This window comes from Gorilla gorilla, chromosome 10 (assembly GCF_029281585.2).
Source record: "Gorilla gorilla gorilla isolate KB3781 chromosome 10, NHGRI_mGorGor1-v2.1_pri, whole genome shotgun sequence".
In the NCBI taxonomy this organism is placed as follows: Eukaryota; Metazoa; Chordata; class Mammalia; order Primates; family Hominidae; genus Gorilla; species Gorilla gorilla.
This window is the reverse complement of record NC_073234.2, coordinates 56,754,590-56,781,086: the sequence shown is the minus strand read 5'-3', so window position 1 is coordinate 56,781,086 and position 26,497 is coordinate 56,754,590. Positions and strand designations below refer to the sequence as shown.

The 26,497-nt window shown below is 35.3% G+C and overlaps 1 protein-coding gene across 8 annotated transcripts in view; it reads right to left on the bottom strand.

The window, feature by feature from the left end:
- Positions 1-3,039: 3,039 nt before the first annotated feature.
- NELL2 (neural EGFL like 2) overlaps positions 3,040-26,497 on the bottom strand; it is a 438,477-nt gene continuing 415,019 nt past the window's right edge. For all 8 annotated transcript variants that reach the window (XM_055357389.1, XM_055357392.1, XM_055357388.1 and 5 more), the window contains 4 exons: positions 17,788-17,981; positions 16,489-16,665; positions 14,753-14,977; positions 3,040-3,749 (listed from right to left, as the gene is read on the bottom strand). In XM_055357389.1, the coding sequence (XP_055213364.1) occupies positions 3,699-3,749; positions 14,753-14,977; positions 16,489-16,665; positions 17,788-17,981 (647 nt within the window). In that variant the 3' untranslated portion in view covers positions 3,040-3,698. The remainder of the gene's footprint in view (positions 3,750-14,752; positions 14,978-16,488; positions 16,666-17,787; positions 17,982-26,497) is intronic.

The following is a 26,497-nucleotide window of genomic DNA, read 5'->3' as shown; positions in this document are numbered from 1 at the left end:
GTGCCATCCATCATTTGGAATAAATAAAAATTTCAGGCTCTGTCATGCAAACAATCTCTATGAACAATTATTTAATACAAATACAAAGACAAAAGATGTGGGGGAGAGTTGTCCCAGCCTGGCAAGTAGAGAGAATACAAGAAACTGCAACTCAGATTTTCCTGTTCCAAACTTCTCCAATAGTTCTGTTCCTTGCCTATTTATGTCACCACCAATCCGGAGCTACTGTAGCCCAAGGAATTCCTGACTTTCTACCTGCAGGTCTATTAAGTAAGGGCAATTATTCTGCAAAGAGGTGACAACTCCTTTACGGGAAATGTTGAATTCTAGGGTAGAAAACTGTGCAGTAATGAAATGTCAGTAAGACCACAAGGAGCCAACTCCACTGCAATGGTGACTGCAGACAGGGAGTGTCCAGGTACCACAGTGAACAAAGTGGGTACAGAGCACAGCATCTACTTACTGTCTTCAGGGATGCTTTCGGCATGACTCTCTCAAGAGATCAATTTACTGTTGAGCTACAACACTCTACATTTGAAAAAACGGAAAATAAAAAGTCTTTCTTTAAGAACAGTTGGTATTGTCTATCCTTAAGCTACCTACATCAACAGGACTGGGACCATGCAGGTATCTGTGGGATGTGCCGACCTTCAGAGGAAGTCCTAACTAGTTAGCAATGTGGAGCTTTGATAGATGAGGTCATGCTTAGTGAACTGAAGCTCATCTTTTATTCAGTAGATGTAACCTCAGTTTTATTCAACTGAATAACTTCTGCTACTCCAACACTCAAGAGTATTGACTGCTGTTTTAGAGCTTTGATATGCCGTTCATTTGTAAAGGCAATTTACAGGGTGTTTCAACTTTGGCTATAGATAACCAAGTTATGGGAAGGATGAAAGGGTTCCATGATATTGCAGTATAATTGAACAAATGCATGACTCTTTTTACCATTATAAAAGGCAAACTAAAAAAGCAATATGGCAGTCTTTTAAAAAGGGAGATAAACTATACAGGTTACTAAACCAAAGAATCATAGCGAAATATTCTCTCTCTCTTTTTTTTTTTTTTGCAGGAAAGGAGAAATAAAGAAAATGGAGTAAAGACTATTTTCACCAAGGCCTGCCCTTAAAGGAGCTAAGCACCCTCAAAATAAATTCATGCTTCTTAGCTCTCACTTTCCCTTAATATTGGCACAACTCAGCCATGGCATTCTGCCAATTATCATCAGAGTGAGAAATGGGGTATTAACCTTCTCTTTTTCAAGGAACAAAGTTCTTAAGAAACAATTGATTACTGCTTGCCCAGGGTCTGCACATGAAGCAGTAATTCTCCTGGGGAATCTACTATTTGTGGAGTAAACCTTGAAGAAAAAAAAATTCAATCTGAACTCATGTATTGCTTTAATAGTCGTTGAATTATCATAGTCTTGTATTTTCCTTCTTTTCTTCTTAACTATGAGTTTTCTTTCACTCAGCGGCCTATAGAAACCAAGGATCTGCAAGCCACCAATATGCCCAGAGCCCTACAAAGATTTCCAAAGGATTTGTAATATAAAATTCCAGCCTTGCTTCTCCTTCCAGAAGGACATATCTAAATGACAAATATGTATCTATATGGGTGTACACACACACACACACAAACACACTTTCCTGCACATATAATTTCTTACTCTCTTATAAAAATGAGTAAAGTATACCTTTTCAGGAGGATTCAATATGAAATCACAAAGCTATATAAGGAAAAAATAACTTGAAAAAACTTCAAATTAACAGATATCTTCTTGGAAGCTAAATTGCTATTTACCATTGTAATACAGCTGATAAAAAATAAACCTTATGCTCTGTTGAATTAAATTAAATTAAATATAAAAAGGCTACAGAAAAATCACTTATGATAAATTCAGGGAATATGGCTACTTGATATTACACATTCAATAAATATTACCATGCCAAACTATGAAGACATTTTTGAATTATCTTTCAACTCAGCTTGTGCTAGGTTGTTTCCATAGCAATAGTGAGTGAACAGTTAAAAGCCACTTTATCATTTCTGTAGCTTGCGGTGGTCACCTTGTGTTCATTTTAATTTTTTTTTTTAAAATGCCTCTATGCATCGAAAATTAATTTGACAATACTTATATTTCCTTTTCTCCCTAGTGTAAAACATAACAGGGCAATATTGGATTAGCTTCCTTTATTGAGTTTCAGGATGTTTACTTTTATCCCCTCTGACCTTCTGGTGCATCAAAATATTTAACATGTAATTAATATCATAATCTCTTTTAACATTGAGATTTTAAAAAATTTTATATCAAAACGTGAAGGACCAATTCTTGAAGACATTTTCAACCTCACATACTGCTCTCCTTATGTGTATCAGTTAGAATCCTGGCAGGAAACAGATGGCACACTCAAGCTGGCTAATTAAAGAGTATAACAAAGGGACCATTTATAAAGATATGCCTAGAAATAGAGAAAACAAGATTGAATAGTTACCTCCCAAGGACAGAATAGCCAGAGCTGTTAATATCCCTAAGCCAGAAGATGCAAACAGTAGAAGTTATCAGAACCTGGTGAGGCAGTGAGACAGAGAGGAGTACCTTTCAAGAGATACAGCCTTCAGTAAGGTGACACACCAAATCATGGCGGTGGCCAGGCAGGAAGGGAGCCAGCAGAATAAATATCCAAACTTGACCTCTTCCTAATATGCCAGCTGTGTTTCCTGCTGCAGTATAATTGAAACCAGACAAGAATCAAGAGGAAAAGGAACCCACTATTAGGGTCTGTATAGGTCAGCCACCCCAGGATGCACAGCAGGGTAGAAAGGGTGAAATTGAGGATCTAGAGAGGAAGAACTAAGTTATCCATCACATCCCTTACTTAGGCATATCATTTTCAATTTGGAAATTTGGAAATAGCAACTTTCAATTTATAAATAGCATAGCAGGAGTTTATCATCAGCAGAACTAGAATGCAATTTTTATAGTGAATCATCTGTGGAAAAGAGGAACATATCAAACAAGATACTCAGACTCACATGTGTTATAAGGTAAGAGAAATATTTATTTAATTTTGCACAAGAACGAGCTTATACTGAACAAATTCAACCAAATAATATTAAGTGCAGTAAAACAAGGAAATAGGGATGACTTTTCCTGTTAGAAAATATTAAGTAACCATGCCTGTGCATTATTTTTATCATTACAATAACTTGTTTCAGATTTCTTTTCAGAGTGTACTGTACATAACATGTTATAGCTTCTTTGCTTTACTTCTGAAAATATAATTCATTCACTGCCTGACATTTTATTTCTTGCAGTGAGGAACCTAACTGATTCTTGAAGATTCTGATCTAGAGGAAAATTTTCTGCACCAGTGAAGCTAGAGGCTTTCACAGATCCAATGGGCTCAGGCTTTCTATCCAGGGTTCAGGATGTCACGGTATATACTGTACGCCCATTCTTCTACATGGTGATGTGAGACACAGTAGAGGCAGACTTGAGGTCTAATTTTGCCCCAGTAATTTTCCTTTTGTGATTTTGTCAAGCTCCACAAATTTCATAATTGAACGTTCACTCAGCTATTAACAAAGCTGCATTTAGCTACCCACAAATCACCCAATTTAAGTTTTAACTTTTTTTTGGTCTTTTTAATGAAAGAACATTCTTTTAACAGAAATCTCCCATGAGACAGTTAACTTCACAGTTCCTGAAGGCACTGTGGATCCACTGAGCAACAGATGTGGCCATTCTAGATTAAAAAAAAGTAGAAAGAAAAACAGTATGAATTTTTAAGCCATTAGTAAATGATCACATTTATTGATTGGTACTCACAAACAAAACTGTATAATTTATTTCTGCATTCCTAAAAATTCAATGGCCCAATCACTTTTCATGACTCCACTATTGCAGACTCAATTATTATGCCCATTGTATTTGTGGGAAGTCATAAACTGGCTTTATTTACTCATTGGCATCCTCTGTATCACATTTGTTCTTTCATTTATTTGCAAAATATGTACTGAGTCTATGTAAGCACTACGTATATTAATAAATAAAGCAGACATGGTCACTACCCTCACAGAGCAGGGTTTGCAGTTTATCTAGGGAGAAAACTAGTAAGTACCATGCAAATGTATAATCAAAAATTGTGAAAAGTGCTAGAAAGGTGCTATGAACTAAATGTTTGCATCCTCTTAAAACCCACATGTTGAAATCCTAATCCCCAGTGTGATGGTATTAGGAGGTAAAGCCTTTGAGAGGTAATTAGTGAATGAGGGTAGAGCGCTCATGAATGGGATCAGTGCCCTTATAAAAAGATGAGAACACATGCGTCCTCTCTCTCTATCTACCATGTGATACAATGAGAAATGGTCATCTGCAAACAGGAAGTGTGTCCTTGGCAGATACCAGATCTGCCAGGGTCTGGATCTTGGAATGTGAGAAATGAATTTCTCAGCCTCCAAAATTGTGAGGAATGAATTGTCGTTGTTTAAGACGCCCAGTCTATGGTATTCTGTTACAGCAGCCTGAACTGACTAAGACAAAAGGAAATAAACTAGGTGGTGGTGTGAGATTAATAAAAGACTAGCTACTTAGTCAGTGTCCAGGGTAGACTGTTCTGTGAGGTGATATTTAAACCGAGACCTGGAGACTGCATGAAAAGGTGGCCAAACGCGCAGGGAACAGCATAAGGAAAGGCTTTGAAATGAGGAGAGTTTCGTGTAGTTAAGAAACTGAAAAAAAGCTTTGGGTAAGAATTTTCAGTTAGGGAAGAAAACTGTGGTGATGAAATAGGATAAATAGGCAGGGAAGGGCCAGATATGCGTAATTCGTTTTTGATATAAGGTATCAAAACAATATAGTGTTGTACAAAGAAGAAAAACCTTCTATCCTATTCTTTTGATTCCCTGTACTCTTACTTTTCTCAACCAGCTAACTCATAGATAATGTTAATATCGTTTTTAAAACCGTGATGGTGATAATATCCCTCCATTCCTTAAGTGTGTACTCTGTGTCAGACACTTTGCCAGGCATTTAAAATACATTATCTAATTTCAACCTCACAGCATTCCCAGTGGGATTCCTATTAATAGTCACACGTTTTAGATTCAGAAACTGAAGATCAGAAAGCTTAAATATCATGTCCAAAATCACACAGCTAGTAAATGGTAGAGCTAGGATTAAAACTCAGGCTAGCCTGACTCTAAAATACATCCTCCATTATATAGTTTCTCTCAGAAAATTGGCTTTTGATGATTGAAATGCATTATACTTTAATATGATAAAAACTGAAAGTGTCTTTGTTTCTATAAAAGGAAACCTGAAAAGATTTTGATAGTCTAGCCTTTGCTAAAGCACACCGATGAGGAAAAAGCCAGTATATATCCAAGAAGAATATTATCAGTTTAACTTATTTGCATCTTTTCTAACTTATTATTAAGCTGAGTTCGTATTCTGGCAGTGACAGGCTCAACCATTTCTTAGACCCCTAGTGGCATTTTAAAGTTTTGTCATCATATCTCCAGCCCCTAACATATTCCTAGAGACAGAACTGTTCGATTGAGACTTGTAGAACTCAGCTGTGCCCCAGAATCTCCAAGATGCCCCAGGCTGGAACCACCTTTGCCTCTCCTGTCTGACAAAGGCCACTTCGAGGTGCCGGCTCAGAGGCACAGGTTTTCTGACCATAACCAGGTCACACAATCTTTCCTAATTCATTGGCCCAATAAAGTGATGGGTGTACCAGTTCCTGGGAATATCAGCTCCTCAAATTATATGGCTTTGGAGCAGAAATATAATTAGGGAATTTCTGGAGCTTTCCATCACTGAGTATGTGCAATTAGCATTAGAACCCTATGGGGAAGAAACCATTAATATTGCACCCATAAGTATGTCTTAGGAAGGGATTCTTTGTTTTCTAAAATCTTCCAGGAGTGTGTTGCTTATTCCATATGGATATGTTCTGCTATAACAGGATTCTACAAACCATATCAATGGCAGCTCCTTAATTAGGGAAGCATGGACAACTAATAAAACATCCTACTTGGGTTCCAGTTTTACTGATAGCATAGTTTCTTATATAAGACTAACCCTCCTATAGATAACAACTATGAAGTCTGAACAAAATACAAAAATAACAATTGAAAGCAATAGAGAGTATCAGGTAGACACTACAGCAGTTTCAATCTTTGAAAGAAGGAAAATGTACTGTGTGAGTGTTGTTTTCACTTGGTATTCCCCCTTAGGGCACTCCCCAGTCTGTGCAGCTTGAGACAACTATAAAGAAAGCAGAAAGCCACAATCTCACTGAGGTGTCAGAGGACAGCTTGGGGGTTGTCAGAGTGGCTGGAAATTGAGGGGGAAATATCTATAAAAGAAGAAGTGAATCAGTAAACAAACTCCTTTCAAATCCTTGGCTGATCTTTGAGTTGCAGAAGAGATTCTAAAGAGAAAATCAAGAGAGCCACAGTTTGAAGGTTGAAAGATATGAGAAGAGCTTTCAGATGCTGCTCACTGAAGCAGTGCGTCAAATCTGTGTCCTTCTAAGATATAAAGGATTGATAAACAGTTTAAGTTTTCCTTAGACTTCTATTTCTCACCACCTACAAAAAATCAACTGAAAATGGATTAAAGATTTACATGTAGTATTAATACCTGCAACTATAAAACTACTAGAAGAAAACATAAGACAAATGCTTCAGGACACAGGTCTAGGCAAATATTTTATGAGTGAGACCACAAAAGCACAGGCAACAGAAACAAAAATAGATAAATGAGACTATATCAAACTAAAAAGCTTCTGCACAGCAAAGAAAAAAATCAACAGAATGAAGACACAACTTGCAGAATGGAAGAAAATATTTGCAAACTATTCATCTGACAAGAGATTCATATCCAGAACGTACAAGGAACTCAAATAACAGCAAAACACTGCAAGTAATCCAATTAAAAATGGGCAAAGGATTTGAATAGATATTGCTGAAAAGAAGTCGTACAAATGACCAACACATATATTAAAAATGCTCAACATCACTAATCATCAGGTAAATGCAGGTCAAAACCACAATGAGCTATCATCTCACTCCAGTTAGAACAGCTTTTATTAAAAAGGAACAAATTACAAATGCTGGTGAGGATGCAGAGAAACAGGAACCCTTGTGCACTGTTGGTGGGACTGTAAATTAGTAGAGCCATTATAAAAAACAGTATGAAAGTTTCTCAAAAAACTAAAATAGATCTAACATATGATCCAGCAATCTCACTACTGGGTTTTTACTGAAAGGAAAAAAAAATCAGTATATTGAAGATATATCTGAACCCCCATTTTTCACAATCACCAAGATATGTAATCAACCTAAATGTCTATCAACAGATGAATGAACAAAGAAAATGTGGCATATATCCACAATGGAATACCATCCAGACATAAGAAGAATGAAATCTTGTCATTTTCAACAACATGGATGAGACTTGGAGGACTTTATGTGAAATAAGCCAGGTGCAGAAAGATACATACTACATGTTCTCTCTCATATGTTGGAGCTAAAAAATTCATCTTATAGAAGAAGAATTATGGTGATCAGAAGCTAGGAGGAGTATAGGGGAGAGGAGGATAGGAAGATGTTGGTTAAAGTATACAAAATTACACAGCTAGATAGGAGGAATAAGTTCTAGTGTTCTATAACACTGTAGGATAAATATAATTAATAATAATTTATTGTATATGTTCAGAAATCTAGAAGAAAGGATTTTGAGTGTTCCCACCACAAAGTAATAAATGCTTGAGGTAAAAAAATACCCTAATTACCCTGATCATTGCATACTGTACATATGTATCAACACTCTGTATCCCCATAAATATGTGCAACCACTATGTGTCAACCAAACATAAAAGGAAAAACCAAATAATTCAAGCTTTCCATTGAAGGCCTAAAAGGGCCATGATTAGGTGTAAAACAATACCTACAGATTAAGAGATTCACGCTAAAACTAAAGGTAAATTTGAAACAGACCCCCCTAACTGGTGTAAAGCCAACCTCTAATAAGTGCTAGGTTATTGGCTAATAATTTACAACCTGCTAGAACAAAAACAGTCTTCACAAGAAGCCAATGGAACCTATGATCTATAAAACATATCATCCATCATATCCAATATATTATAAAAATTAATAGATGTGAAGAAAAACAGGAAAATGTGGCTCCTAATGAAGAGAAAAAGTAGTGAATGGAAAATGACTCGAAGATGATCCAGATGTTGTAATTAGCAAAGACTGGAAAGTATCTATCATAAATATGCTCAAAAATGTTAAAAGATACAGTCATAATGAATGAATAAATGGTAAAACTTGGCAGAGAAATTAAACTACTAAAAATTAAGTGGAAATTCTGGAACTGAAAAATGCAATATCTGAAATGAAAAGATTCACTGGATGAACCTAATAGCAGATTAGAGATGGCAGAAGAAAAAGCCAGTAAATTTGAAGACAAAGCAATAGAAATTATCCAATCCATAAAACAAAGACAAAAATATTGAAATAAAAATAGAACTTTAGTGACCTTTAGGATAATTAAACCATCTAAGCGAATGTTTAATTGGAGTCTCAGAAAACTATGAGAGAAAAAAATGTGGCAGACAAAATATGTGAAAAAACAATGGCTCAACTTTTCTCAAGTTTGGTGAAATGACATCAACTTAGATATCCAAAAAGCCCAGCAAACACCAAAGAAAATAAAGACCAAAAAAAAAAAAATTAGACCTAAGTGCATCATAGTCAAACTACTAAAAACAAAGATAGAGAATCATGAAAGGAAAAAGTAGGGGAAAAAAGAAATACTGCATACAAGGGAATAAAAAAACAAATGACCACTGTATCAGAAACAATGGAAACTAGAAAATAATAGAATATCACCTTTAAAGTTCTGGAAACAAATCTGTCAATCCTGAATTCTATATCCAGTGAAAATATTCTTCAAATATAAAGACACTTTCAGATAAATAAGAGTTGAAAGAACTTGTTACTAGCACACCTGCAATAAGGAAAATGCTAAGGAGTGTTATTCAAGCTGAAGGGAATGTAACCAGATGGAGACTCCAATATGTAAGAAGAAATGAAGAGTACCAGAAATGGTAAATACGGTAGTCTTTCCTTATCTGCAGCTTATCTTTCCACAGTTTCAGTTACCTGTGGTCAACCATGGCCCAAACAAGTGAGTAAAATGTATGATAAAACATTTTGACAGAGAGAGAGAGAGAGAGAGAGAGAGAGAGACAGAGATCACATTCACATAATTTTTATTACAGTATATTATTATAATTATATTTTATTATTAGTTATTGTTGTCAATCTCTTACTGTGCCTAACTTATAAATTAAATTTTATTGTAAGTATGTATAGAAAAAACATAGTGTATATAGTGTTTAATAAGGTTCAGTACTATTGTGGTTTCAGGCATCCACTTGGAGTCTTGGAACGTATATCCCTTGTGGAAAAAGGAGCTATTACTATATGTGAATAAATATAAAATATACCATTTTTCTCTTCTTAATTTCTTCAAAAGACATAAAACTTATTAAAGCAAGAATAATAACATGGAACTGTAGGATTTATAGTGAACAGAGTTGTAAAATATATTACTGTTTTAGCACAAAAGCTGTGGGGATAAAATCATAATGTTGCAAAGTTCTTATATTTTATATAAGTAGTATAATACTATACCTAATTACAATATAATAAGTTAATGATATATATTATAATCCCTAGGACAGCAAATAAAATAATAATATGAAAAGTTATAGTTTAAAATCCAATAGAACAATTTAGATAAAATAAAAATGTTATTAAAGAAAAAGAAGGCAGGAATGGATAAACAGGTGTATAAAATATAGATAGCACAAATAGAAAACAAATGACGAAATGGTAGTCCTAAATCCATCAGTGTCACAAATTACATTAAATGTAAATAAACAAAACACTTTAATAAAAGACAGATTTTCACACTAGGTGAAAAATAAGAACAATACATTATCTATTAAAAATGCACTTTAAATATAAAACCGTTGACAGATTGGAAGTAGATGAACAAAACAATATACTATGTGGCTAAATAAATATTAGACAAAATTAATTTCAAGTCAAGAAGCCTTGCTAGAGATAAGGAGGGACATTACATAACAACAAAATTGTCAGTTCAACAGAAGATATAAATGAGTACAAGCTGTGTAATTCAATTCATATGAAATTTTATAACAGGCAAAATGAATTTATTACAAAGAAATAAAATTAAGGTTGTCTACTGAAAGTAGGTGTTACCTGAAAGGGGATCCAAAGGTACTCTCTGGAGTGTTGGATATATTCTGTATTTTGATTTATCAAACTCATCAAACTATATACTTAACTGTGAATTTCACTATAATAAATATTAACTTGATAAAAATGAAAATAAAAGTGATTCACTGAAACTCAGTCTGACTACTAGGAATAATAAGCACCTACTATCAAAACTCATTATAAAAAGTAATTATTTTTATATAGTGACACAGTAAAATAAGTTTCCTTAAGACCCTGCTATTTTTGGCTATATTTATTGTTAAAGAAGTCCTTGCCACTCTTCATGCTAACCTTTGAAAATCAAGATTAGAAGACAGTCAACTTTTAATTTTCAGCTACACTTATATTTTTTAATCCTATTACTATTGATATTTCAACATGTTTTAATAGAGTCCATTTCCTTTATTTTCAAGCTTTTTGTAGTTAAAGTGAATATGTAATTATACATAATATTTTTTGTTTGTTTTCATTATTATCATGACCAGTACTTTTTTTAAATTATACTTTAAGTTTTAGGGTACATGTGCACAACGTGCATAATATTTTTATCTTAATTTTTATTATAAGCATTGTGATTACTTCAACAGCTGAATAATAATATATACTCTTCTAATATGTAATTAGAATATTATATAAATATAACACATCATATAATTGCATTGTATACAAAGTTACTATAACTTATTTAACTGTTCTATTGTTGGACATTTTCGTTTCTTCCTTAATTCTGTATGACAATGTTGAGCTGGATATTGGCATGTATATAGCTTGTTTTATACTTTAGATTATTTCTTTAGGTTAGATTCTCAGACCTGGGATTAAAGAGAATATATTTGTGTGTGTATATGCGGGTGCGGATAGTATGTGCTGCATTGTGTATTTTTTAATGATATTAACAGTGCACAAAAATAATAATTCCAGTATATCTCTGTCAGCATTAGAAATTGTTACGAGAAACTTTTTACTATAGTATGTGAAAATAATTATTTATAATTTTAGTTTACAATTAAGGTTCAATTATTTAAAGGCTCAATGATTTCCTCTTTTATTTTAGTAGGTGTACTTTTTTAGTGAGTTGCTTATTTATCCTTTGCAGATTTATTTATGGGGGAAATAATTGCTTTTCAAAAAAGTTTTAGAGGCAACGTCTTACTTTGTCACCCAAGGTGGAGTGCAGTGGCATGATCATGGCTGACTACAGCCTTGAATGCCTAGGCTCAAGTGGGCCTTCTGAGCAGTTGGGATTATAGGTATGAGCCACTGCACCCAGCAGTAAGTGCTTTTCTTATTAATGTTTATGTTTTTAATCTAACAAAGAAACCAAATCTGCTGAAGCTGTTTTTCTAGTATGTAGTTGTGACTTTTTTTTGGCTAATTTTATGTATCTATAGAAGCACTAATCTTTTCTTTGAGGTATATTTTATCACTGATAAATTTTAAAAAGTATCTCCCTTCTAGAGTTTTGATAAATATTTAATTATATTTTCTTTATTTTAATTTATTTTAATATTTAACACTTTTTCCATGTGGAATTTGTTTGATATGTAACATAATTTTTATAACTGTGTGTTATTTCCCTCAAATTGTTATCTAGTCATTCCATTATTTGTGAAATAATGTTTTCTTCCTCCATTGATTTGCAAAGTCCTGATCATATATTAAAAGCTTTATTATAATATTGCTTATTTATAGGTATTTTTTCCTTAGATCGAGTTATCTATTCTAATGTTAGAACAGAGGTCCACTGGCACAACTTCAAGTTTGTAGTTTTTGATAGATAAAGGCAACATTTACAAATGTGTGGTACCTACCCACCAACTACTTTCTCTCTCTCTCTCTCTCTCTCTCTCGTTCCCACTCTTGCCATGTGAAGTGCCTTCCCCGAAGCAGACCATGGTACTGTTTCCTATACAGCCTGCAGAACTGTAAGCCAATTAAACCCCTTTTCTTTGTAAATTACCCAAGCTCAAGTATTTCTTTATAGCAATTCAAGAATGGCCTTACACAGTGTGCTACCTAATATGACAGCCAGTAGCCACATGTGGCTATTGTGCAGTTGAAATGTGGCTAGTGTAACTAAGAAATTAAAATTTTCATATTATTTAATTTTAATTAAAATTTAAATAGCCACATGTGGCTACTGACTAGCATACTGAACAACAGAGTGCCAGATAATAAGCTGATAGAGAATAATTTCCAAGGGTGACTGTGTCTGGTTTTGCTTATCATTATACACCTGGTACCAGCACAATGCCCCACACGGTGTGTATTTATCAATTAGAAACAAATAACTCAGAGGGGAGTAGAATGGAGACATAATAAATAAAATAGTGCTTTCAAAGCACTAAATTGTGAAGAATGCTTACCTCTAATGCAATACCTGAAGCTTGCATAAACTTTATTTTCAAAATAACACAAAATAAATGTAATAAAAATGAGTACTTGAGATAAATTTGACAAAACTGAGCATATTTTTATGACTCATATTTAATAACAAGAGATAAAGAAAATAGTATCTAATAGTAACTTCTATGAATCAGTACTTATCTGACAGAAAGAAATGACTTTAATATCAAAATACACTTTCTGGAATATATTCCTATCAAGAGCTGAGAGATTATAGTAGTTGTTTATAAGGTAGTGAATGACAAACTTATTCAAATTCTTTTTTTTTTTTCTGAGATGGAGTCTCACTCTGTTGCCCAGGCTGGAGTGCAGTGGCACAATCTCGGCTCACTGTAAGCTCCACCTCCCAGGTTCACGCCATTCTCCTACCTCAGCCTCCTGAGTAGCTGGGACTACAGGCACCCACCACCATGCCTGGCTAATTTTTTGTATTTTTTAGTAGAGACGGGGTTTCACCGTGTTAGCCAGGATGGTCTCAATCTCCTGACCTTGTGATCCGCCCACCTCGGCCTCCCAAAATGCTGGGATTACAGGCGTGAGCCACCGTGCCTGGCCTCATTCAAATTCTTTACCCCAGAAAACAGTCTGAGTTGTTTTCCTGCCTATTACTGTACGCATTTTTCTTACTGGAAATATCCATCTGTGCTATATTTCATTTTTGTCCATCACTCAATATATATTTTTGTCACTATTGCTCAGAAGAATAATCTCTCAGAAAGATTAAGGGTGTAAGAGGACTCAACTCTATTTGGTAATTAAATGTCAGAAAGTATTTCCCTGTTAGTCATTAGTGCTAAGTTTCAAGATATGCACTATTAAGTATACACATATTAAATGTATATTAAAGGAACATCGCATATACATTATTAGTAACTTTTAGTAATGGTAACTTTTAAATTTGCTAATGCATTTCATAAAACAGCAGTAAATGTTCACTCAAAAAGCTTTGCTTGATTGACAAATTGCATTGATTGAAAGAACTAGAAATTTGAGCTTGAAATAGATAAAAATGGCATCTCAAAGCTTAAAGCATTTTATATTTCTTTGTCCTGTTACTTCCACCTACTCTGGTAAGAATTTGTAGTAAGTGAATCTGAATTAAATTGCTCTGTAGGAAAAAAATTACAAAATGGAAATGCTCACTTAAAAAAATCAGAGCAGTTACAGATATCTGGCTATGTTATGCTGAGAAAAATCTGACACGTCTGCTATTTAGTTGTTACTGTTAAGCCTTCAGGTTATTTATTTAGTTTTAGTGTTGATTACAAAATTATGACTATAAAGCATAATGGCCACAAAATTAAATTTTTGTAGAAATAATAATCAAATTAGAAGGCTTCCAACATTGTCACTAATCTACAAACTCTATATGCTCTGCCTACATTCATTGTATTTGTGCTCTAATTGAAGCAAAAGGCACAGAGCTCTATTTTCCAATGAGAATAAGGAGAAAGAAGTTTGTAATGGTTTTTCTCCAACTGTATGAATAAAATATGGTAAAAAACAGATCTTAAATTTTTCAACTCAATGTAACTGACCACAACAAACCAAGAAATATGCCCATCTTTGCCATATTGATTTCCACTTTGGAAAATGTAATAAATCTACTTCGCTTATGTATCTTACGGACCTTGTAAAAGAACCAGCTAAAAATCAATAAAACAATATTGTCTCCTATCTTGAAAGAAGAAACATGAGGTTTGTTGTTTCAGCTTTTTTAAAAGATGTGTACGGTTAGATATCTAGGACAATTTAAGTAGCTTGTTTCTATGCTGGTGATATAAATAACGGATCATTCTGGTTTTAGTCCATGCACTATCCTTGAATATACATCAGATGGATGCCCATGACAGCCGTGGAACTAACAGAGCTGAGTGGCATTCCGCCCACCTATGTTTGAAAAATAAACAGGAAAAAAAAAAAAAACCTTCCTATTGTCCAGGTGGAGCACATTATTATCTATGAGCCCTGGGTGCAGCTGGCAAAGTGCTCACTATTTAAATTTAATGGGGTTTACCTTGCACTGGCAGAGAGTACACTCAGTGCCATGTTTGATCCAAGAGGACCCGGTGAAGCGAACCACATTCATCTCGTCCAGGCAAGTCTTGGTGATGTCATTGCGGATGGTGTCAGCCTGGCAAGGGTCTGTGACACAGCGCGGGCAGCACTCATTCTCTGGGAGAATGCTGAATTCACACTCCACATCTGGGCAAGGCAGGGGCCAACAATCAACTTCCCCTTGCTACAAGGAAAACAGATGTGCAAGGGCAGAGGAAGAGGGAGGAGGAAATGGAGGGAGGCCAGGAAAAAGCAGATGAGCACAGTGTTTACTGAATACTCAATTATTTGATTGATATTTAAACTTAGATCTACAAAGCCCATGAATCTTTCAGGGAATCTGTTAACACAAAAGCCCTATCAGAATGATGAGTTCTGTATTGCAGCTGATTTTGAAACAATCTTCAGGATTTAAATAACACCAATAAAACAAAAGCAAAAATCACTCATCTTAAAACAATAAAATGTGCACACCCCTATCTTTCCCATGACAAAGGAGAGAGGTTTCTATTTAACGTTTTTGCCCATGTGATACCTTTTTCATTCTTTTGCTATTTTTTCTAACCTATTATTAATTCCTTTATGCATAAAGAATGTTTTGTCCATTTAGAAGAAAATAAACTAAAATATGAAGGCAATATGATGGTTTTTCTTTGTTCATTTATATATTTTTCAGTGTTGAGACTTTGAAAAAAAAAAAGAAACAAACCCTAGGAATTGATTTCATTCCTTTTTAATTCCACACAGGAAAATTGTGTGAATTGGATCTTTTTAAAAATGTAGTTCCCACCTGTTTCCTATTTTCTTCATAATTCTGAATCTCATGCTTTGGGAGATGAAAGCAGCCTTCGGGCACAGAAACTGACCTTGCTCTTTCCATTGATTTTTGGGTTGAAAGTATAAAAAGGAAGGAACAAAAAAGCTTTGCCTTAAAAATAACCTCACACAAATAGAAAGAAACTGGCCATAACTTTAAAAGTAGCATCTTCTGTGAAAGTTTCTGCTATAAAGTAACATAGACCAATTTTCCTTTTCATTTACACCACTAGAAAGAAACAAGAAATTTGTTCAACTGAAAAAAGACTTTATCAAGTCATTACTTTCTTCTTACTTATTGTTTCTAGTAAAAGTTTTATAAATATATAGAGAAATTCAATTCTAATATATATTTATTGCATATCCATATTATGTGCAAAACAAGGTGCCCACCAGAAGCATTGAAAATAACAATCTTTAGAAGGTTGCGGTGGGGGGGGAGGCGGAGTTGCTTTGTTTTTTAAGTCTAAACATAACTGACAGAAATGGGTTAACAAAAGTTCTACTTGGAAAAAAGAGTATTTTTTTTTTATGAATGCCATTGTTCTATCAATAATTGTCTTTAAGTTAGCCTAAACAGGATAGGAATGGGGAAGCTAGGAGAGTCTTTTCTTTTGAGCTATGGAGATACTCCTGAAAGAGACATACATTACTGTCAGTGAAAGACTATTCAACACCTTGTACCACATCTACCTCAGAATATTCCTTCTTGGGTTGTGATCGTGTAACTATCACCTCATCATCCTAACCAGGCTCAATGTTTGTAACTGTCAACACTGTGGCCTGGTGCTAGGTATTGGCAGATGGGGAGGGCGAGGTTGCTTCTCTATTTAGATTCTGGGCCTAAATTTTCTTTCCACTTCATGTAGCTAAATTTACCAAGCAGCGGCACTGTTGACAATTCTGGACCCAGGTGTCACCACTGTTATACAAAGTTTCCCCATTTTGATGGAGGCACTGACTACTAAGCCTTGGGTCACATTCAGGGCAGCAAAAAAGATCAACTGTGGGGTTCTCACAGTCACAGACCATCCGTCGACACATAACGAATCCATTCTGTATGAAAAAGAAAAAAAGCAGTTACCAAAAACCTCCATTGCTCAATACAATAACACACACACACACACACACGCACACACATTTCAGATGGTGACTTGGAAGTTGAAATAATTCACACTGCTTATCCGATATAATAAATTTTCTTTAGCATTTCTTTTTTTAGCTAGCACAAAGAAATTACCTAAGCTGGAGGATTTTCAATTTCCTTTCCACATACTACTCCTCAAATGACCAGAAAATATTTTTTTTCAGAAATGACCAGCATAAAATAACCACTGTGTATATAAATGTCTTCATTTATACATAAGTATATATTTGTATATTAGTATGGTAAGTTGCATACTAACTAAATTTTGTTTTGTTTGAGGACATGTGTTTTAATATTTCATAGTTAATAACATATATATATTACTAAATTTCTGGAGTATTTAAAACCTATGTTTTTGTATAAACTGTTATCAATTTCTTTTATGACAGTTGGGTTTTTGGTACATAATATTATTCATCTGAAAATAATTTGAGCATTTATTATAACTAGGTACATATAACAGAATACCTATCTAAAACTGAAATATAGACCAAATAAATATTTTTCACTCTTGGATCACAGCATGTTCATTCTGACTTTATTTATGCAGTCATTCAAACATGATATTGTGACTAGGAAAAAATTAGCATGGTTAGTAATAAAATTTTATCAACATGTGGATAGATAAATACATTGGTATATCCATACAATGAAATATTATTCAGTATTAAAAAGAAATGGATTGGAGATATAGGTAACAATATGATTGAATCTCAAAAACATAATATTGACAGAATGAAGTCAGACACAATATAGTATATACTATAAAACTCCATTTATATGAGGCTCTAGAAAATACAAATTTAATCAATAGGGACTGCATGCAGTTTTTGCCTGGATCTAGGGTTGTGGGACTAACTAGGAAAGAACATAGACAACATTTGGGATAATGGAAGTGTTCTGTTATATTAATTGTGATGGTAGGTAAGTGGATGTACACATTGTCAAAACTCATCAAACCATATACACACTTAAAACATAAGCAAATTACAACTGAATAAAACTGATTAAAGTTTTTTATTTATACCAACCTGACATGAGCACACAGAGCACCTGTCATTTTCCAACACCCAAATCTGACCATTGTGCTTAACTTTTCCATCATGGATGCAGTCCCCTGTGCAATTCTTTCCATGAGGACATCGACAATCATATCCGCCATCCAAATTGAAGCAAATGGTATCATTGGCACAGCTGTGCCTCCCGGTCCCACACTCATCAATATCTATAGACAAGAAAAAGCAGCATTCAATGTGCTTAGAATATGTGCAGTTTCAAACAACTGCAATCAGGCCAGTTGTCTCCTGACATAAGGTATTCAACTGTAAATTAATTTTCGTCTTACTGGCTTGCATTTGTGATTAAATGTTGACTAAAGCAATGTTAATGATCTGGGGATTTCACAGGAAAATATTATCATGTTTGATTTAAAAAATCAGGTAACCTTGGCTAGAATTTCAACTTTTATATCTCTGTAAATAACATTAGGCTTTATGAAACATTTTTATTTTTGAGAGTATGAATATGACTCAATTTACCAAACAAAAAGAGTTTAGCAGTGGAAATTCTAAAAGTGCCTATGATACTTTAATGGGGATATCATCCCCAGTGTTAAACTGGTGATTATAGAAAAATCCCTTCTTAGTGGGAGATGAAATGTCATGAGATCCCTGCAGCATTTTATGCTATATCAAACCTTATTCTCGCGGCTGCACCTGCCCCCCTCCATGAAGCTCTTTCCATTGTTCTGCCTAGGTGATCTTCCCTTGCATTCCAGGCATTTTCATACAGTCCTTAGACTTTGACTCTCAACCACAGAAGGGCAAATAATAATCAGCAATTACCATCTCTCTTACAAAGAAACCACTATTTTTTAACTTTTCCATTTCAGATTATCATTTTGTCCCCTGTCTGACTCAACTGGCAACTGCCCATACTTCACCTGGCCTCACCTATTTCATGGCCATCACAGCCTAAAGCGTTTTCATACAGATGAAAAGCAAACATATCGTGACCCACAGATCAGGTCCATAAGAGGAGATGGGATTCATTTTTATTTACCCCCATAATTTAAAGGTCACAAGCCAAAATACATTTCAGAGACATGGTATGAGTGGCAATAAGTAGTTATTTCCCATTTCATCAGTTGCCTCTGAGTAAAGGTCAAGAAAGAAAGAATTAAATCATGGCAGAAGTGGGTTAGAGGCAAGATGGAGTGTATAGCTTTTAACTAGGGCGCTGTATACTGATTCTCCTTGAAGATTTTAAAAATAAAGTTTAGGAAATATCTTTTTCAAATGGTTGGACTTCAACAATAACTGAAGACTTGGACTAGTAAAAACTTGGCAATTTTAAATTTCTTATATACTTAAATTCTGCCATATATGTATTCCTGAAAGTAAACCACAGGACATTTTTTTTCTATTTGCCTTGATTTTTATTAGTTTCCACTTCAACAAAACTAATGGATTGGATCAATAGCCAAAAAAGTGATTACAGAGCTTTATTAAGCTTGATTTGTTAAGGATAATATTACTTATTATCGTAGACTATGATCAGAAAGAAAACTGCTAGCCAGGATGAGAATATATATTTTTTAAATTAAGTACTATGGTTAATGTGTATTTTTTCAGATTAGAGAAAATTTTTCTCTTTGTAATAAAAATTAAATTTTATTAGCTAGTTTTATATTTGATCTATTTGGAATGATATGGTACATCTGATGAGTTGATATTTGTCTCCCATTACATATTTCTAGAATTAAGAATTATAATAAGCCAGAAAAACATAAACAAACCATAGTTATTTGGTCTCTTTGACAACAAGCTCTACAGACATCCTTACTACATAGCCTTTTTACGGTCTACTATAAGGACATTATTCCATGAATGGCAATGGCCGAATTTTTGCAATCATTTTATTTTGCTTGACACTTTAAAATAAAAGCTGTGTTACCAGATAATACTTTTTTCCCCCTTATAGGCAGAAAGATTCCACAGGATTGCTGCAAGGGACAAAGAAGAGATATCCAGGCACAAGATGAATATGTATACTTAAATAAAGCACATCTATAATAAAGAAATAGAGTAAAAAGTTGCTGATAATGATGGTTGGCATGTACTTGTTATACCTGGAAAAATGTGTGGGCAGATGCATCATAATGGACTAACTACAACCTCTTGCTATCCAAGGAGTTTGAGTTAGTTTGAACTCAGCTTGCCTTTTCTGCTTATTATCTACACTGGCTCTGACAATGCAGAAACTTTTCCCAACTAACTGGTGGTATAGAATTTTGGAACCCATTTTTACACATAGTTTGGTTATAACGAGATTCCCAAATTAAATATCTATACAAGGTGTGTATTCTGCTTTGAAAAACCTATCATGGCATACACAAATTCCAACTTTAAAAATATTGATAACTCCTTTAGTGAGCGATTACTGAAGAACTAATGTTGCTAAATCCATTTGTCAGTGTCAGTTCTCATGTAACTTGGTCTAGCAGAGCATTTGACACAACTTACTCCCTCTCCTTTATACATTTTCCCTACTTGCTTCCTATCACACTGGTAGCTCTTCCTGGATCTTTTTTTGTCTATACATTCTCTAGGTTTGGCAATTATACTATGATTAATATTTAGCCATGCAAAGAGTAGGTAAAGAGTGGCCTAGAGTGTCTTTGAGGCAAGAGTGTGCTTGAAGGCCCAACGTCTAGAGCTATCAAGATGTGCTGGAGAAACAAAAGTGCTGGTATGACTGGAATGTTCAGTGAGAGAGCAGAGTAAACAGCATGTAGCTGAAGAGCTACTCAGGGCCAGGTAAAGGTCATGTTAAGAAATTTGAACTTTTTCATAAAGCCAATAAAATGCCATTTTACAGAAATGCAAAAAAAAAATCACAATCTGATTTTCATTTTAGACAGGTCCCTTTGGGTTCATTTTGGAAAAGAGATTTGAATGGATTAGAATTTGGAGCCAGGAGACCAGTTAATAGACTGTTTCCTTGGTTCAGGCAAAAGATGATCATACAATAAAAGCAGAGTCTCATAGTGGTTGGAATGTACCAGACTCTGAGTATTTTTCGTATAATGATTTATTTAATTTTCACAACAACCCTCGAAGATATAATTAAATTTTGATTCTCACTTTATAAATCAGGAAATTGAGACATAATACTGTTACATAACTTGCCCAAGGTGACACAGCCACACAGCCAGTAGGCCCAGATGGGAACTGAAGCAATCATGCTCTAAGCCTGTGTTCTTAAGTACCATGCTACACTGAGTTATAGCAATGGGGACGCATAGAAAGAGACAACAGAGAGAATTAACACAACATAGTGATTTGTTGGCTTTGAAGATTAGAAAAGAGAGATCAAGAACGATGTATAGATTTCTGGCGTGGAAAATATGGTTGACGTTATTTATGGAAAGAAGAGCAAGATTTTGCTGCGGAGCAGAAGAAGGGGGAGGGATGAAGGCAGAAGCGTTCAGTTTAGGACTGGCTGAATTGCACTTCCTCTGGGCTTCCACCAGGGCTGTTCAGTAAGTAGTTGGATATATGTGTCGGGGGCTCAGAAAATAGGATTGGGCCAAAATGTGGGTTTGATGCAGATTACTTTCATCATCTCCTTTCTCAAAAAGAGCCCTTCATACGCAGGTTCAAACTTCGTAGTACGGTATTTAGAGCTACTTCTTGTTTGCAATCATTTTCCCTATCTCGACTTGGCAATAATCTCATCATACTTAGCAAAGTCCTAAAGCAAATACTAGGTACTCTGAGAAGCCTTCCTTGATGTTAAAGAGCAAATAATTTCTCTTTGTTCCTTCACAGCATGACATTTATATTTTTTCTCAAAATCAAATGCTTTTCTCAATCACAGCATTGGGCTTGAACAGAATATTTAAAATACTATCATGTAAACTTCATTTTTTTGGTATCGAAAGTTCAAAAAACTTCACCAAACTTAAAGATTGTCCAGAAACTAAAGCAATAATGGGACATGTGGGCATAAATATAAGATATTTATGTGAAAAAAGATACTGGACTGTGTCTCAGACAGAGACAAAATTTTAGGCACAGTGGAAATCGGGGGTGGATAAGGAAAATAGGACTCTGGCCTGTTACTTCAGGATGAAATGTCTAAATCTCTGAGATAAATGGATGAGCAAAACAGCAAACAATTTGTATGAATGCAGCTTATAAACGTGTGTTGTAGATCACACAACTGTAACCTAAAAAGTAATGACACAGTGAAGTTATTTATTCATGCCTCCAAGTATGAGTCTTACACTTCAGAGTAATTGTAAAGCTACCATTGTGGCTTTGTCTACTTTCTTCCCCCCAGCAACAGAAAAATAGCACCTTCTCTGAGATAATCATACTCTTAAAATGGAATCCTTCTAAATACTAATATTACAATTCTACACATCACGGAAATTGCAGTAAATGGAGAGTTGTCTAGAAGTATTATTTTTATCTTTTTTAAAAAATATAACTTAGATGTGCTCTTTTAAAAAACTCCTTCATGCCAGGCACGCTGGCTCACGCCTGTAATCCCAGCACTTTGGGAGGCCGAGGCAGACGGATCACGAGGTCAGGAGACTGAGACCATCTCTGGCTAACACGGTGAAACCCCGTCTCTACTAAAAATACAAAAAATTAGCCGGGCGTGGTGGCAGGCGCCTGTAGTCCCAGCTACTCGGGAGGCTGAGGCAGGAGAATGGCGTGAACCGGGGAGGTGGAGCTTGCTTGCAGTGAGCCGAGATCGCCTCACTGCACTCCAGCCTGGGCGACAGAGCGAGACTCCGTCTCAAAAAAAAAAAAAAAAAAAAAAAGAATCCTTCAGAGCATGTTGTACTCTGACAGAGTAGTAGGTTTTTCTGGTAATCTTTATAAATTTTATTGGTAGAATCATCTTTCCAGAAGAGTTTTGTTTTTTGTTTTTTGTTTTTTTAAATAAGGTTTTTCACTGCTCCTATGTTTGTGGGTTTCCTTGAAAGGCCTTTCCTATGAAGATGAATCCTCTACTTTGCTGTCTTCCTATTCGTAATGTGTTATTTTGATGTTTAGTTTAATTATCCTTGTTACTTTCTGGGCTGAACACTCGTGAATGCATTAATTATGTTTTATCCTGATCATTATTATGTATCTACTTTTAACTACATATACATATCCACTATATGTCATACTAATATCTACATTCCAACATAGGTTATGTGCCTAATGCATTTCTAATGAAGAGATTAGCTATCTATTATTTACCTCAGTCTTTTCATTGGACAAATAAATGTATCATCTACTATGTGCCAGACACTGTTCTAGGCATTGGAGATATGATAGCTGACAAGCAAACACAAACTATGACCTTTGAAGCTTACATTCTAAAGCAGATAATAAGCAAGCAAACACACAAATACATACTATAATTTCAGGTGACTTCATAATTTCTATCAAAAAAAGTGAGGCAGGGTAAGTGAATAGAGTGTCAGAGGTGGGAGACTATTTTGAATTAGCAGTCCAGGAGAAATCATTTGAGAAGAAATTTGAATTAAATGAAAGAAGAACCATGCAAAGATCTAGGGGAAGGGCATTCCACATAAAGTGACAGTACATGCAAAGAAATCTGTTTCATATATTTTAGAAATGGTAAGAAGGCAAAGGATGCATATCATGTGAGCCCTTGTCAACCATGGTCAGGGTTTGCATATTGCTTTGAGAGAGGTGGAGAGGCTCCACGAGTGTGAACAGAGGAGTAACATGATCTAACTTCAGTTTTAGAAGAATCACTCTGAATGTTATTAAAAAAAGACTCTAGGGGAATTGGGTGTGGAAGTAGGAAGACCAGTTTGGAAGCTGCTATAGTGGTTCAGGCAAAAGGTAGTAATGGCTTAGATTAAGATGTTAACAGAGGTGGTGAGGGGTGGTCAGACTGGGAATATATTTTGAGAGTTGAAACTGTGAGATTTGTTAATGTATGGAATGTGAGATATGAGGAAAAGAAGGAAGGAAACAATGACTCTAAGATGTAGTTCTAGGAAACTATGTTAAGGGACCTGTAGGACTTAGAAAGTAAATGAAAAGTTCTGTTTTAGTCATATTAAGTCTGAGTTGTCTATTAGAAGTCCAAGTTGAGCTACCTAGTAGGCCACTAGATGTAGAATCTGCAGCCAGGGCAGAGGTCTGAATTAGGGATATATAGATGGCATTTTAAGCCATGAAACTGGTTGACTTAGGGATTGAGAATGGATAGAAAAGACCGACAAGGCCTGAGTCCTGGGGCATTTGTGAGAGTGAAAGAAAAGGCCTGTAGGAGAAAGGAGAAAAACCAGGAGAGAGTGGGGTACCTGAAGCCAAGTGAGGAAAATTATGTTTCGAGAGAAAGGAATGATCAACTGAGTCAAATCCCTGAGTGGCTGATCAAGGAGATAGTAATTGATCAGTTAATTTGGCAAAGTGGAAATTGTTAGTAATCTTGAAAGAAAAGCATTGGCTGGAGCAGTGAGACTAAAGTGTCACTGGAAGGAAGAAGGCAGAGATAACAAGTATTGAAAATTTTTTCAAGGAATTTTGTTCTAAAGGGGACAGAAAATTGTGAGATATGTCTGTAGAATCAGGTGATGTCAAGGGAAGTTACTTTTTGTTTGCTTTTGTTTTGTTTTCAAAGATGGCCGCTACTCCTGACTCTTTGAACACTGACAGGAATGATGCAGTAGAAAAAGACTTAACTATATGGAAGAGAAAATTAATATTATATGGGCAGAATCCTTAAATAGGTGAGAGAGGATGAGATGCAAGATACAATGATGAGTTTGATTTCTGATAGGAGCAGGGCCACTTCCTCCAATAAAAGAGGAGAGAGAAAAAGCAGCAGGTATATAGAAATAAATGAGCAGATATATAGAAATAAATAAATAGGCGAGTATGGGTCATGGTGGAAAGTGAGGCAGATCTCTTTTGACTACTTCTGTGTCTCAGTTAAGTAGGCAGGCCACTGACAGAGAATAAAGAGAAAGGAAGCAGTATCCAAAGTCTGAGGAGACTTAAGAAGTTGTGAAATGGCTGTTAATTGGAAAGTTGGAAGGGAACGTAACTAAAGAAATGAAGTAGGGATGCTGGACAGTGCTGATGGCCCTTGCAGTAGGTAGCTTCTGAGATGGCCCCAGTGATTCTCACCACTTAGTATTCAAGCCCTTGTGCAATCCCCTTCCCTTGAATGTGGGATGTACTTATTGACTTGATGCTAACAAATATAAAGTGTGAGAAGTGATGGAATGTCACATCTGACATGAGGTTATAAAAAGACTATGGCTCCGATATTCAGCATCTGCTCTTGAATTGCTTGCTTTAGGGGAAGCAAGCTCCCACGCCTTGAGGAGTGGCCCATGTATTAAGGAAATGAGATCTGCCAATAGCCACATGAATGATCTTGGAAACAGATTCCCATTCCCCCCATTACCACCATAGGCAAGCCTTCAATATAAGAAGAGCACAGTCCTGGCCAAGAACTTGACTGCAGTGTCATGAAGGCCCTGAACCAGAGCCACCCAGCTAAGCTGTGCACAAATCCCTGACCCATAGCAAGTGTGAGACCATGTTTGCTGTTTTTAGCTGCTAAGTTTTGAGAGTAATTTGTTAGGTATCAATAGATAACTAATACAACCCACTAGAGATTTGTGATCATAAATTTGAAAGACAGTGAGTTTAGTTACAAACTTAATGTAAGACAGTCAACAGAGGTATGTGTATTTTTCTACTCACATCCAGATGCACAGAAAAAAGTGTGCAAGGATACTAACCCAAATTAAACAGGTAACCCCTAGAGGACGAGTGGAAAAGATGGGGAAAGGGGGGAAGAGAAATGAAGATGCATACTCAGCTTTAATCCATATACATGCTTCTGTATGATTTGCATTATTTATAATCAGCTTATAGTCATTCTTTATGTGCATAATTTTTTAAAAAGATGATCTCAATTAAATTCTATAAAATACAAACAAAGTAGCTTATCAGGGAAGAACAAAGTTCCAATGTCTGATCTGTCTTGAAACAATAATCTGTGGTTCCTGGTATTCTCTCCAGGGCTGGAAATGTTCACTCTGGAACATTCACCAGTGCAAGATAAAGCCCTTAGACCATATTTAAGTGGTAACATGCAAATGCCAGGTTTTAGCCCCCGGTAAGGCAACAGCATTCCCATTCCTAGGTGGAAATCCTGATGAAAACTCTGCTCAAGCTCCAGAGCTTGTCTGCTGCTGGCAAAACAGGCTAGAAGCCTTGGCATCCATCACCCAAGTCTGTTTCACTTGTCTCTTTGTGAAAATCCTTTGAGGCACAAGGATAAAAAACATCTTATCATTTAGGTGTCAAGTATCTTTAGGTTAGATTGTCAAAAGCTTTCATTGACTGTGTCATCTTAACCCCATTATCCTCTCAGGCTCTATGAAGTTGTAAATGCAAATGGAGAAAACAATGAGTTCTCAAGTTGTGTTTTGTTTTTCATTCCTATGCCAAGACTTCTGATGGCAAATTCTTTCAGTGCGGGTAGTTTCCCTGACAATTATTCATGGGGCTCTGCTTGCTCTGTCTGCCTGGTTTCTAAAAATCATGCCCCTTAAATAGAGGCTACAGAGGAGCAGATTTGTCAATCCGTTGAAAATAATTCAAAATTAATGGTAACTAATTGAATATAATCTGATTGAATTTTCTACTCCTCTTAGATTGAAAACTTAATGGAAGCAGG